Source organism: Marmota marmota, unplaced genomic scaffold (assembly GCF_001458135.2).
Source record: "Marmota marmota marmota unplaced genomic scaffold, marMar, whole genome shotgun sequence".
NCBI lineage: Eukaryota > Metazoa > Chordata > Mammalia > Rodentia > Sciuridae > Marmota > Marmota marmota.
Window position 1 is genome coordinate 4,080,918 of NW_026000224.1, and position 14,317 is coordinate 4,095,234.

At 56.1% G+C, this 14,317-nt stretch overlaps 1 protein-coding gene across 1 annotated transcript in view; it reads right to left on the reverse strand.

The window, feature by feature from the left end:
• Positions 1-14,317, reverse strand: part of Arhgef10 (Rho guanine nucleotide exchange factor 10) — an 88,862-nt gene that overhangs the window by 4,337 nt on the left and 70,208 nt on the right. Inside the window, exons 25-27 of the mRNA XM_048792814.1 lie at positions 14,099-14,256; positions 10,755-10,897; positions 6,260-6,434 (exon numbers count right to left, since the gene is read on the reverse strand). Coding sequence (XP_048648771.1) covers positions 6,260-6,434; positions 10,755-10,897; positions 14,099-14,256 — 476 coding nt within the window. The remainder of the gene's footprint in view (positions 1-6,259; positions 6,435-10,754; positions 10,898-14,098; positions 14,257-14,317) is intronic.

Here is a 14,317-nt window from a genome sequence, read left to right on the forward strand (position 1 = left end):
GGACTGGCAGAAGTCACTCCATGAAATGTTTAGGCAACAGGAAAAATAAAGAAACAGACTCAAAACCAACGCACTTGGTTTTATCTGAAACAGACTCATGTTTGTTAAAAAGCTAGAGCACTCATGATCCCAGGAACCCTGGAGTTGTGGCTGCTGAGGGCTGGGGGCCGGGGACACAGCGCAGCTGTGGTTGACCTGGACTTGCCCTACGTGAGCAAGGTGGTTTTCTTCTCAAAGCTCCCGAGAAGATTCCTCAGAAGACTTGGAATGAACCACCACTGGACCCAGTTATCCACTCCGTGGTATACAGACAAAGGATTTAACACCAGCACCCTACAGGGACCCAGCCACATCAACGTTTACAGCAGCAGCTCAACTCAGAATAGCTAAGCTGTGGAACCAACCTAGGTGTCCTTCAACAGATGAGTGGATAAAGAAAATGTGGCATCTATACAAAATGGAATATCATTAAGCCATAAAGAAGAATGAAATTATGGCATTTGCCAGCAAATGGATATAACTGGAGACTGTCATGCTAAGTGAAATAAGCCAATTCCAAAAAAAAACCAAAGGCTGAATGTTCTCTGATTATGGATGCTAACCCAAAATAAGGGGGGAGAGGGGATAGAAGTTCATTGGATTAGACAAAGGGGAACGAAGAAGGGAAGGGGTGGGAGCAGGAAAGACAGCAGAATGAACCAGACGTAACTCTCTCCTTCATATATGAAGCATGACCAGGAAACTCCACACCACGTGCACCACAGAATGGGATCCTACTTGGGAGTACGTCTTATGCCATGTACGTGCAATATGTCAAAATGCACGGCAGTGTCAAGGGCATCTGAAAGGAGGAAAACAGACTCCAACAAAACAAAATGAAGCTCCTGAGACAGGCGCTGAGGTGGCTGGGGTGGACGCTCGGCAGAGGCCACACCCCTGCTGCCCCACGGTCCTCAAGCCAGGCTCAGGGGGAGCGTGGAGGAACAGGAAGGTCTTCCTGGAGGCTCAGCCTGAGCCGTGGTGAGTGTTCTAAGCATTAAGTGCCATCATCTGAGGAGACAGGGACAGATGTGCACAGGAGCCCAGTGAGACTCGGAGGCCACTCCCTCCGACCCCGGGACAGCGAGGAGGAAGAGTCCGGGCTGGTGGCAGAGGTGGCACTTGGGACTGATTTGCTGCCCTGTACTTCTGTTTGGGTTTCACAAACAGCGTTCTCCACAACCTGAGTGCAGGACGGAGAAGCTGCTCTCCACGGAGCCCCCAAGTTCACTGACCTGTCTCACCACCCGAGGGAACGGCTGCCCCAGGGGGGTGAGGCTGCACTCCCCGCGGCCTTCTGAGGCTGTGCCTCCTCAGCCAGGACGAGGAGGAGGGTGTGCTCAGGAAGGGTTTACTCCATTCCCGTGGTGCCCCACCTGCCTGTCCCAGGGGCCTGGACTTTGAGAGGGCCCAGACCCAATTAAAAACTATGCAAATGAATATAATAACTGTTTTACAGTCGTTTTAATCTGACATTCAAAAATATTTTGGTTTGGGAAACAACCTTTTAATTTTTCTACAGAGGAATGTCTGAATTGAATTTTCCTCCACAGTGAATTATAAATTTGAAGTGTTGGCTTAGGGCTTTTTTTTAATATTTATTTTTTTTAGTTGTAGATGGACACAATTCCTTTACTTTACTTATTTTTTTTGTGGTGCTGGGCAAGCGCTCTGCCCTGAGCCCCAGCCCCTGGCTTAGGGCTCTGGAGAAACATGACATATCTTTACAAACAACTTCAGAGACAACTAATGGGCTTTCAAAAGTCCCCTCTGAGAGTAACTAAGAACAGAGTAGGGAGGAAGAGCATGAGAAGAAGATTAACATTAAACAGGGATGAGAGGTGGGAGGGAAAGGGAGAGAGAAGGGAAATTGCATGGAAATGGAAGGAGACCCTCAGGGTTATACAAAATTACATACAAGAGGAAGTGAGGGGAAAGGGAAAAATAATACAAAGGGGACAAATGAATGTCAGTAGAGGGGGTAGAGAGAGAAGAGGGGAGGGGAGGGGAGGGGAGGGGGGATNAAGAGGGGAGGGGAGGGGAGGGGAGGGGGGATAGTAGAGGATAGGAAAGGCAGCAGAACACAACAGACACTAGTATGGCAATATGTAAATCAATGGATGTGTAACTGATGTGATTCTGCAATCTCTATATGGGGTAAAAATGGGAGTTCATAACCCACTTGAATCAAAGTGTGAAATATGATATATCAAGAAATTTGTAATGTTTTGAACAGCCAACAATAAAACAATTATAAAAAAAAAAAAAAAAGTCCCCTCTGAACAGTCAGATTTCCAACAAGTGCTTGTAACATTGACAAAAAGCACATCAACCAGGAGGAGGAGCCTCCCTGTTCCTGCTGGCCACGTGTCCTCCGGCTCCGCCCCTCTGTCAGGAGCGGCACGTTCAGGACGACTGAGTTTCCTGAGTCCTCAGCTTTGGCACGGGTCACCTGGGAGTTCTCCTGGCCTCTGCCAAGGAGCCCTTTATTCAGAAGTGTCTCCTGAATAAACACACAGGCCCACGCAGCCTCTAGGGTGGAGGCCGGGTGGAGGAGGGCGGGAGGTGACCAGCAGCCGTGGGCCCCAGAGGCTCCGCAGAGGACAGCTGGAGCTCAGGTTAGTGACCAGGTGGAAGCAGGTAGAACCTGGGTTCTCTTTCCTAACTGGTTTGAAAGCACTGAGGAACCAGGTCAGACACCAGTCCCCGGGAACGGCTGCTGATTCGCTTTCCAAGGGGCCCAGGGCCAGGCATGACAGCACTGCTGCCCGTGTCCGGGGATGCCAGGCCCCGGGCACTGCCAAGTCGCTAGGAGGAAACCCAGCTGCTCTGCGTGTCCCTGGCACACCAATCACCTGGCACCCAGTTTAAGCTGCTCAATGTCCTTCAACATGCTCTGGGGTTTACTTTAAATGGAAATTTTGGTGCTTTTATTAGGTCACATCACTTCTGCGGGCTACATCTGCTCGGCAGGGACATGGAAGGGCTACATGTGACCCACACGTCCTGCTTTGTGTAGACTGGACAATGCAGGAAACATCTATGCCTGCTGCAAAGGACCCTGGCTGGCTAAGGCCTGGAGCAGGCACAGTGCCCTCAAGTCCACAGCTGTCCATTCTTCACCCTGTGCTGGACATCCTGTGACCAGCCCAACAAATGCACATCTCAGTCCTAAACTGTGTCCTCTCGCCTGTTGGACGGCACCACGTGGTGTGTGTGTGGTGGGGGTGCCACCGAAGCAGCCTGGCTAACTGGTTCCACAACTGATCCACACAGAAGGCAAAGACCCCGCTCACGGGGCTGTATCCCCATGCTCCGCAGTCGGAGCCTGCTGCGATCTCAAGGAAGGACAGACTGGGCTAGGGTGTGGCTGTTTCTTTTTTTCTTCAAATTCTGTTCTTTGTTGGCCTGTCTTCATCTGCATGCCATCTTCAATTTTATATCCCTAGGACGCACAGAAAGGCACTTTCGCCTCACCCTCAGGTGTGTGTACGTGATTCCTCCTGGAGTCCAGACACCAAGCACTTAAGCGTAAACGCAGTCATGCTCACAGTCAGACCCGGCAGAGCGGACCCTCTGCCTTTGTGTTCTCTGAACTGTTGAGGGCCACAGCCGAGTCGGGATGACGCATGGCATTATTGCCAGAAAGGCCCCTGAGATGATGATGGTTATGTTAAGCTGTGTATTCAACTGTATATCAGACCCCTGCTGTCCGCCTGGCCTGCTACTTTTGGGGATTCCTGGGGAGTTTGTGTTGGTTGGGGAGTGCCGGAGGAGGGATTTCCGGAGGAGGGATTTCCGGTTGGTGTGTGGCGTTCGTGGGAGTGCGGAGAATAAAGGAGTTCCTGTTTTGAACCTACAAGGCTGTGTGGCGGCTCGGTTATTTTGTGCCCAGCCAGAGTGCGGCACTGAACCACAAGACAGGAGGGGACAATCTCACGCTGCATCCTGAGGACACCACCTGAGCCGGCTTCAGAGGCACAACAGACCACTCTGCATTTGCAGTGCTGCCGAGCCTGCCCTCGACTGCCACCTTCCCAGTGGACAGGCAGCAGTGGAGCCCAGAGCTGGAAGGCAACCTGCCCCTCACCACACCAAACCAGAGCCCACAAGGCCTCGTGGGCACCTTGGCTGGGGTGGGGCAGGCCTGGACGGGGGAGGGCTAGAGGAGAGGGCAGCCTGGGCGGGCCTGCCTTGATTCTGTGACGCCATGCACACAGACGTTTCATACAGGTGGACTCCGCCCACACTGGCCGGGGCCTTCCTTTCCTCGGTTTCTTTCTGACTGTCTCAGCAGAGAGATGGACAGACACCAAGGCAGAGCAGGCCCAGCCTTTAGAGCAGGCCCTTTATCACCACGCCCCATCGCCAGGCGCCCTGGGCACGGCAGCCAGAGGAGTGGGTGTGTGGGCCATGGTAGATCCAACTCGTCTCCTCTCAACAGTAACAGGTCCGCCAGCCAACACCTGTCCCCCGGCCTGTGCTTGAGAGAACAATCTTCAAGTCCCCACCGCGTCCACAGGCCTCTGGCCAGGGCTGAGCCACTCTTCTTCTCTAAACATGCACGTTATGTTACACAGGTCTTTGCTTTTCTCACTACAAGTGTCCTCTACACGTCCTGAAGACGATTTGCACAGCTGGCCCCAAGGAAAGAAGCGTCACCACGGCACCCCCGGCCTTCACCCCCACAGTCCCCAGGCCTCCACTGCCCCACTCCCTGCCCCGTCCCCATCCCTCCTGTGGAACGAGACCCTGTGTGCCTTGAATCTCAATTACTGGTCTCTTACATCATAAATGGCGACTGCTGCGGTCATGACGTGTACACTGCCCAGCGCCTACGATGAGGGGACGCCTCAGGAGGTGAGGCCAGGAGGGGACGGGGCCTGGGGCACCAGTGGGGGTCCTGTGTGGGGTCAGACTCTACAGCCCACTTCCCTCCTGCCTGTGTGCACACATCCAGGAGCGAGGACTGGGCTCTCCCCAGGGCCTGACACGCACGCACTGTGACCAGACCTTCAGAGCGTAACAGCCCTGTCCTCATTAGCCGCCTGGGGTCTTCTGCATTTCCATCACAGCAGCTGGCGGCAGCGAAGAAGCTCCCCAGGCCCCTCCCTGCCCCCCGGAGCACTCCAGCCCAGGAACGCCCCACAACATGCCCAGCCCTCCCTCCCACCAGGCCCACGGAGCCTCCGCCCCACCCCACGCACACGCCCAGAGCACACTGCCAGTCATCTGGCCCCAGAGGGTCTGACCGCTTCGACTTGCCCTCCGTGGGCCAGGAACCAGGCCGACGTCCCGGAGCACAGAGGAACGCCACCGAGCACAGGAGGCCGGTCGCCAGCCGCTGACGGAGGGGGGCGCTCGTCCTCAGCAGCAGCCGACTCCAGTGCCCACTGCCCAGTTCCGTCCCGCCACCCCCCACTCCCATTCTTGCTCCCGTCCTCCCTCACACTGTCCAGGGCAGGCAGCCTGGAAGGAGACGCCCTCCGTTCCTCCCGCTGCCTTTCTACGCGGCTGCAGACAGTCTCCAAATCCCTCTGCAAGGGCTGCCTCCCATCCCGAGCCCTCAGTGACCCAGGTCGACAACATGGCCACTCACGGCCGTGACAGCCCACGGTCCTGTTCTGGGGGCGCTGCAGTCCTTTCACGCTTACCCGCCCACACAGGCTGCACAGGCTACAGACGGGCCCCTCGCCCACACCAGCTTCACACTCGCTCACAACTGCTGCACACTCATACCACAGGGCACATGCTCACGTGTGCTAGTTACATGCTCACGCACATAAAACTCATGCACACAGGCCACAAGCTCACACACACGGGTCCACACTCGCACAGCACATGTGCTCACAACAGTAGCTACATGCCTGTGCACAGGAAGAACATGCACACCCAGGGGCTGTGAGCCTACACAGAGAGAACAATCCTCAAGTCCCCAGCAGCATCCACGGGCCTCTGGCCAGGGGCTAAAGAGTTCCACTTCACGCCCTCCCTGCCCTCTGCGACCCCTCTGCTCCATGCTCGACTCTCCCGGGCACCTCTGCACCTTGGGCTTCCTTCCTTCCTGTGTTCCTGACCTCAGGGCCTTGCTCCCCAGGGCCTGCTGACATGCTGGGAAATCCCACAGCTGCCCACGCCGCCCACTCTGCCCAGGGGTCTGACTGGCTCTGCTCGGAGCCATCGGTCAGGGTAGGCTGCCCCCTGCTGGCCCCGCCCGTACCTGGCAGCACGCTGTGCACAGGGGCAGTGATGTTGACGTCCTGCAGGTGCTTCAGGGTCTCTGTGTGGAAGAGACGAAGGGTGGACCCCGAGGTAAAGGCGATCCAGATCCCCACGCCGGCCACGGCCATGTGGGAGATGACCATTCCTTCTTCTTGGTGGGCCTCCAGCTGACTCTGCAGGGGGTGGTCAAAAGAAGGCCACGCCGAGGAGTCAGGTGGCTGGAGCCGAAGCTCCATGCAGCCTCCAAGGCCACCCCAGGAGACCAAGCTGAGCGATTCCTGTGGGCTGCAGGGTCCAGCTGGAGCCCCTCAGCGACCTGGGACAAGGAGACCATGCTCTGGAACCACGGGTCTTCCTGCAGTGGGACACCACAGGTAAACTGCTCTTGACCCTCGGCAGACCAAAGTGCCCAAAGAACTCCCTGTGACACTCCGCTACCCTGGCCTCGTCAGGGGCTGGAAGAGCCCTAACTTGAAACAGAGCAGCCACAGAGCCCCTGCCGGGCCTGGCCAGCACTGAGTGGCTGGCTTGGTTCAGCTGGATCTCACTGCCACAGACGTTTCACTGGGAAATCTGCACAGCAGCAGAGCCCCAGGACCAGGGCAGTGTGGGGCGGCCTCCAGGCTGGGCACCCAGGGCTGGGATCACAAGCCTGGAGGTGTGCACTTCAGGGGGCTGGCCCCCATAGGGAGCAAACCGGGTCCTGCCAGTGTGCCCTGGACAGACTGCACATGTGTCCACCCCACAGCAGCCAACCACTGCCCACTGGGGTCCCCGGGCAGGGCAGGGGCGACTGTGATTAGGCCCTCTGCTCTGTCGTGGGAATGGAATGAGGGCGGTGGCCTTTGTGTGGCTCTCTTCCTGGACATGTCCTCAAGGCCCATCCGTGCTGCGGTGGCAGGACCTCACCCTTCCTTGGGCAGAACACCTCCCGTCATTTTCAGAGACCAGGTTGTCTGTCCTTCATCTTGGATGGATCTGTGCTGTATTCACACCACCAATAAACACCGTGCTTGGTCACCGTGTACAGGACTTCGAGGATGTGAATACGAAGTTCTCTTGGGGATGCACCGGCGACAGGAAATGCTGAGCAGGGGGCACCTGTGTCCCTTCCTCAGGAAGGAACCTGCAGCACTGGCTGGTTCCACTGGCCTTTCTCCAAGGACTTCTACCTGGGCAGCTTCTCTGCAGAGCCGTCTGTCCAGTTCCTTTGCCCACTGTTGGTTTGCTATGTGAACTGGACATCTGATCATATCACATGAGCTGTATTCATTTTATCTCATTCTTTCTACTTTCTTGTATATCCTGAAGCACAGTTTTAATTTGAGTGAAATCCAATTTATCTCTTTTCCCACTGACACAGTTGCTTGTGATTTAGGCGTCATATATATATANATGGATATATAAGTGGCATTAAAATATATATATATATATATATATTATTTTTTTTTTTTTTTGGTGGCTCTAGGGATTGAACCCCAGGGTGCTTTACCACTGGGCTATATTCCCAGCCCTACTGAACTTCCTTCCCTCCCCTCCTCATCCCTCCCTCCCTTTCGCCCACCCCTTCCTTTCTCCCAACCGTCTTTCTTCCTTTCTTTTCTTTCGGGTACTGGGGTTTGAACCCCGGGATGCTCTATCACTGAGGTACATCTGCATGGCTTTTCACTTTTTAGTCTGAGACAGGGTCTCACTAAGTTGCTGAGGCTGGCTTTGAACTCGCAATCCTCCTGCCTCAGCCTCCCCACCTGCTGGAATCATAGGCCGGGCCACGGCACCTGGCCAGGAGTCCTACCTAGAAGCTGTGGCTTGGTCCGAGGTCACCAGACTGGCCCTTCGGCTTCCTTTGAGAGTGCTCATGGTTGGAGCTCTTCTGCTGGGTCTGACCCACCCACATCCGCGTTTGCATGTGACGTGGGCCCAGGGCGACGGCTGCAGACAGTCCCCGCCACTGGGTTGTTCACAGTCAGAACATGCTCTTGCTCCTGCACTCGCGCTCTGCTTCCCTGGTCTACACGCTGTCCTTGAGCCAGTGCCACACTGCCCTGGTCACGGTGGCTGTTCAGGGAGAGGCTGAGTTGGGCAGTGTGAGTCCTCCAATTCTGTTGCCTTCCCACATTACTCTGGCCGTGCCGGACCCCTTCATTTCCCACTGAGTGCTAGGATCTGCTTGCCCAATCTGCGGGTGCTGCGGCCACCTGGGGACCCTCCCTTCCAATCTACACGGGGTCTCCCGCTAGTTTCCAGGGCACATGGCTGTACTCTTTGTCAGGTTTGTATCTAAGTACCCCCTCTTGGTGATGGCTGTTCTCAGCACTGCCAGTTATCTGCTGGACTCCTGGGCACTGGCCTTGGAACCTGTGGCCTTGCTGGCTTGTTCACTCTGTTCCAGGGTGGTAGTAATCTTCTGTGGACTTCTTAGGGTCTCCTGCTCCTCCTCCATTCAACCTCGACCCTCGGGCCATCCCTTTCCTCCTGCCCAGCTGCCTGGTCAGAGCCTCCAGCTGTGTGCTCTCCAGAGTGGTGCAGGCGGACATCCTGTCTGCTCCAGAGCCTGGCCGTTCACCCTTCCCTCTGCCCTGAGGGGCCAGTGCCTCGTCCTCAGCCTCCTCTGCAAGCTCATCCCAAGAGCAGCTCACCCCTAGCACAGCTCCCAAGCTGCCTCCAGCACTGCTGTCCACTCTGGTGGACCGTCCTCCTGAAATCCCATACCCAGAGTGCCTGCTGGGAGCCCTGCTGCACACTCAGCGGCGGTCTCCTCCCTGGCTTATGTCAGCCAGAGGTCCCACCTCCTGTCCAGGCACAGGACGACATAGGCAGACTTGTCATGGACAGCAGGCTGTGGCCTGCGTCCCTCCACGGTGAGGAGCAGCGGTCTCCAGGCTGTGCCTGTCCCTGAGTCCCCTATTCTACACTGCAGCGGCTTGTCAGGAGCTGCTCTGCCTGGGCCCAAGCGCCATGGGAGGAAGAGCCAAGCACAAGTCCGCAGCCCTTCCTTCCTTGGCACACCCTGGCAAATAACCTTCTCCTGCCCAACTGTCAATGAAATCAGGAGCACCTGGACCTGGAGGCATCCCAGATCATACCAGGAACACGACACAGGAGCTTAACAACCCCCCGAGGACCTGGATATAAGAGGAGGAGCCCGAGGCGGGACACGGGGCACACTGGCCCTGCCACCGGGCCATATCACAGGCCTTGCCCAGGGAAATCCACACAACAATGAACCCAGATTCTGCACCCCTGGGCCTCAGCCTGGTGCAGTTCCTCTTGCACTCGATGACAACGCCCCGGGATGACGTGTCAGGCTGACACTCTGAATCTGCCAGAGCCTTGCCCTGAAGACGCTGCAGAGCCGTGTGCTAACTGGCATCCAGTCTGCTCTCGGGCTGTGCTCTGGGCGCTGCGTCCTTTAACTGCGCTGCCTTCCCTTGGCCTCTGACATCCCCGTAGGAAGGCCGCGTGGTGCTGGACTACAAGACTCTTGGGATGACACAGCTCAGGGGCTCCTGGTGGCCACGCTTCCCTGACTGGTCTTGGTACACTGAACAAGCCACAGCACCAAAAATACGAAGCAGAAAAACACAGGAAGGCTAGTGGTGGCCCAAGGGAAGAAATCAGGCCTGAGTCTGTCCAGGACCCCGACCAGGAACCTCGTGGCTCTAACCAGGCCCTGATCCCCTGCAGCGCTGGAGACGGCATCCACACCTGTTCTCAAGAACTTGACTATGCCAGCAACTCTCCAGCTTTGCATCACAACTCAGAGGATGCTCCGGGCTGGCGGTGTAGCTCGGCGACAGAGCACAGCTTAGCATGCACAAGGCCCTGGGTTTCATCACCAGCACACACACACAAAAAGAAGTTCTCCTTATTGGGAGCCGAAGTTCCACTTCCCTCTGTACTTACAGAACATGCCACAAGAGCTCATCCTGAAATACCGGAGAGTGGCCTGGTCCCCACCCGGGGAGCTGATTCACCCCCTAGGAAACCTCTGGACAACATCTTGAGAGGTCAATAATGACCCAAGTTTGTTTCTAAACTTGCAGCTATTTACACAGTCAATGGACCATGTCCTCAGACAGGTGCTGGACCCTCACCTATCTGGACAGATTTTCTATGACCTTGTATGTGAGCATTAAAGGAAGGTGTAATCATGACGAGATTCATTTTAATGGCTGAAAAAAACGCCTGTGTGCCCTGTGTTTGCTTAGAGAAAGACGGGGTGAGAGATGGTCGTGGGTAAACAGGACAGCTGGGCACAGGCCTTGACAGTAAAGCCATGTAAGAGTGGAACTTTTTGGAGGGCCAGGGCACGAGGTGCCAGCTGCTGCTGTGCCCAGGGAACCACCACAGAGCGCTCGGTCACCGGCCCCGTCAGGCACTCCCCTCCTCTGGCACGCAGCCCCCAGGCTCTGCACAGCACACCGTGTCCCACCAGGAACCCTGCTCTGAAATGCCTTCCCCACGCCACGCAGCCACCTGAAAGGACTCACCTCCACAGCATGAGTCTCTGTGCTGATGAGGAACACCTGACCGCCAGATGCTGCCCACAAGGTGTCTTCCATCAGCAGGAGGCTTCTAACTGGCAGGACGCCCAGTTTGATCACTTTTTGAGGTTCTGAATTCCAGGATCCATCTTAAAAGAAAACACTTCTTTTAATTTCATTTGAGTTCAGGTAACCATGCACAGGGGCAAATAAACAGGATCATAGATCACTTTAAATAACAGACAACCAAAATATCCACAGCAATTTTGATGCTTATGCTTAATTCTGGGTGTGCCCAGGGCCTCAAGAATCAATGCCATCAGGGAGTCTGTGTGAGGAAGACAGGCGAGGGCCCAGAGGGGGGTGTGGCAAACAAATGGCTCATTTGCCCTGAACCTCAGATGGCTCATCTGTAGAGTGGGGACGATGCCTCGAAGACTGGAGAATCATAAGCAAGATAAAGCATGTAAAAAGCTTAGCACAGCACCCAGGGGGCAAGAGGGGCAAGCAACACTACTGTGATGTGATCGTGGCTGGAAGGAGCTGCATTCAAAATAACTGAGCAAACGTTTAGAGCTTCCCATCATCTGCTAGATATGCACGGCATCTGGAGGAGAAACTGCACCTTCACTGAACGTGAAAAACAATCCAAACGGAAGTGAATGGCTTTCCTGTCTTCTTACACTGCTCCCTGTCCTGACACTCAGGAAATACGTTTTGGTTTGAAAATATTTTCAAAGATCTACAATGAGGTCTATCACACTTCACATGAAGTATGAGTCAGAAACTTATCAATAGAAATTACTTCAAGCAAGACTTACTACAGATTTTAAAGTGACTGATGTCATTACCCTGTAAATGATTAAAACTAATTCTTTGATTCTCGGTCTAGCCACTAATTAAGCCACCATGCTCAAAAACGTAACTGAAGTGTCACTGCCTCACTGCCTTCGGCCTCACATCAATCAAGGCGGCACACTTCGTTCAGAGAACCAGGTCTTGGTTCCACCCTGTGCTCTGGTGCTGAGCACTGACGCCCTGCCCCACAGCTTACTGTGGGCACCTGTCTGAAGCTGAGCTGTGCAGTCTCTGCAGCAAGCTGTGGCTCTGACTGCTGTGGGGACTCCACGCAGTGACGCAGCTGAATGGTGTTCAGGGCACCCACAGCCTCCGAGGACACTGGCCTGCCTTTCACTCTGCACCTGCACCAGGTCCACTGCAATTAGGCATCTGAACACAAACCCAGGCACACACACACACGTGCACACCCACTAACACACATGTATACACATTCCTTCTCATTCACACGTGCACACGTGCACTTGCACACACAGGAACAAGTACACACACGTATGCACACACACCAACACAACGCACACACACCCTCCCACTCACATATACACACATGGAAGCACACATGCACACCCACAGTGCACATGGCTGCACACGCACATGCCCTTACACATGCATGCACAGGCCTTCCCATCCTGGAAAGCAATGCAGCCTCTCCTTATGATGGGACACGGAAGTTCAGATGGACAGGTTTTCTCTGACTTTCACATGCTCCTGAGGGCAAAGTGGCTTCTGCCCACTAGCCGTCCAGGATGGTACTGCACTGACCCACTGAGAGCAAGCCACCTTTGAAACAAGACCCCAAAGGTCAGAGGTGGGATACTCCAGACGTTTACCTTGGTTGAGGATCAGCTCCCACAATTGAACTCTGATTTCTGAGCCTCTTAGCTACTCTTTCTAGATACTGTAGGCTTGTCTCTATGGGGGGCCACGTGCAATGTGAATCTGGGCCGACAGGACCGCCTCTGGCAACAGCTCCTCCTGCATTTGTGCCTCAGGCCAGGCCTCTCAGTCCACCCACACCAGTCACAGTCCATGCACAAACTACTGACACTTTGAACCTGTGGCATCACTCCACCTGCTGCACCTAGGGTGGCATGAGGGGGCTTCACCCTCCAGGGAATTCCCACTGTGGGGGAAGGGCCCAATGCAGCCCCTGGCCATGGAAACGACTCAGGAAGGTCAGAGGCCAAGTGCAAGGTAGTCCTGTGCCTGGGCTCAGGCTGGTGCAGACCTCCAGGAGGGACAGACTCTGAGCAGGACCAGGGCTAACAAAGGGGGGTTTGCAGGGGAGCGGGGCTCAAGGGCCAGGGCGGGAACCGGGACTGCATTCCCAGCACACGGGGAATCCCTGACTGCTTTATGCAGGAGAGGGCCAAGGTCTAATCGGCAGTCTTTTTAAAAGCTCACTAGCGAACGCGGGGAGGGCAGACCGTAGGAGTGCAAGACGAAGACAGAGGTGACACAGGAACCCACGTGGGCGCAAGGCCTCCTGGAGCAGGTGGTGATGGTGGGGGCTGGCTGCAAGTCCAGGAGCAGGGACAAGAGGTGCTGGAGGGTGGGCCACAGGACAGGAGGGAAATCCCAAGGGGCACGGAGCCTGGCTGCAGGACGGTGTCCCCTCCTGGTGGGAGCAGCCTTTGCTGGAGGAAAGCCCTCTGCTGCACTGAAATCCCTCAGGGCAGGGGGAAGCACCAAAGGGCGCTGGGCACGTGAGCCCGGGTACAAGGCCAGCCCGTGGGCAGTGGTGTGGGTCTGGGGTGGCAGTGCAGTGGCGGGGCAGAGAAGGGTGGGCTCCTGGCTACAGCACAGCAGGTCTGCACTTATCCCTGCATGAGAGGAGCCGGGGGGACCTGGCCAGCAGCCGTGCACAGGGCCGGGAAGCCCAGGAACAGGGTTCCCAGAGAAGGGACAGTGGAGGTCGTGAGAGAAGGGCTTAGGACAGTGGTGCTGTGCTGACGCTACAGGCTCTAGAAGGCCAACGGACAGGGAGAGCAGCTGGACTGCACACGCACCCCCACCAGCTCCCGCTGCTAGCAGGACAAGACTGGAGACAGGGAGCCCAGGCTGGGCAATCCGCAAGGCTGCGAGGGCCCCGAGGCCAGGCAGTGCTCCTCTCTGCTGCCCCAGAGCCACAGAACTGCCAGTTAAAGGTGGACAGGTGGCAAAGAGGGCTGGAGGTTGAGGGACCCGGAGGAGGACCAAGAACCTCAGAGGCAGGAAGGACCCTGCTGGGGCAGGAGGAGGCTGGAAGCACCACATGGAGCTGCCAGGGGAGGCAGAGAGGCTAGGGCCTCAGTGCAGTGGGCAGGGTGGGCGGAGTGAACGGAGCCCCGGGTGGGCTCCAGGAGAGCACACTGCGCAGCATGGAGCCCACGTGTCCCACGGACGCCTTTTGAGAAGGAACACGTCACAGAAGCCTGGGACCAGAGGTGACAGGCGCCAAGGGAAGGTGGGACGGAAACGACCCCAGGAGTGGTCTGGAGGGAGCGCGGTACCTGCAGCCTTGGTGTAGCTGGCCACCGAGCCGTTGACCAGGCCAGCATACAAGCCCTGCGGCGAGCAGGCCAGGCTCAGGACCGTGGACTTCTCGGGAGTGAAAAAGTGCTGAAGCCTCACTTTCTTGGAGCCTTGGTTGCTTTTGTAAATGGAAATGCTTTAAAAGAAAAACACGAGTTAGTCTGCACACTGCTCCCACCCACCCCCCACCCCCCACC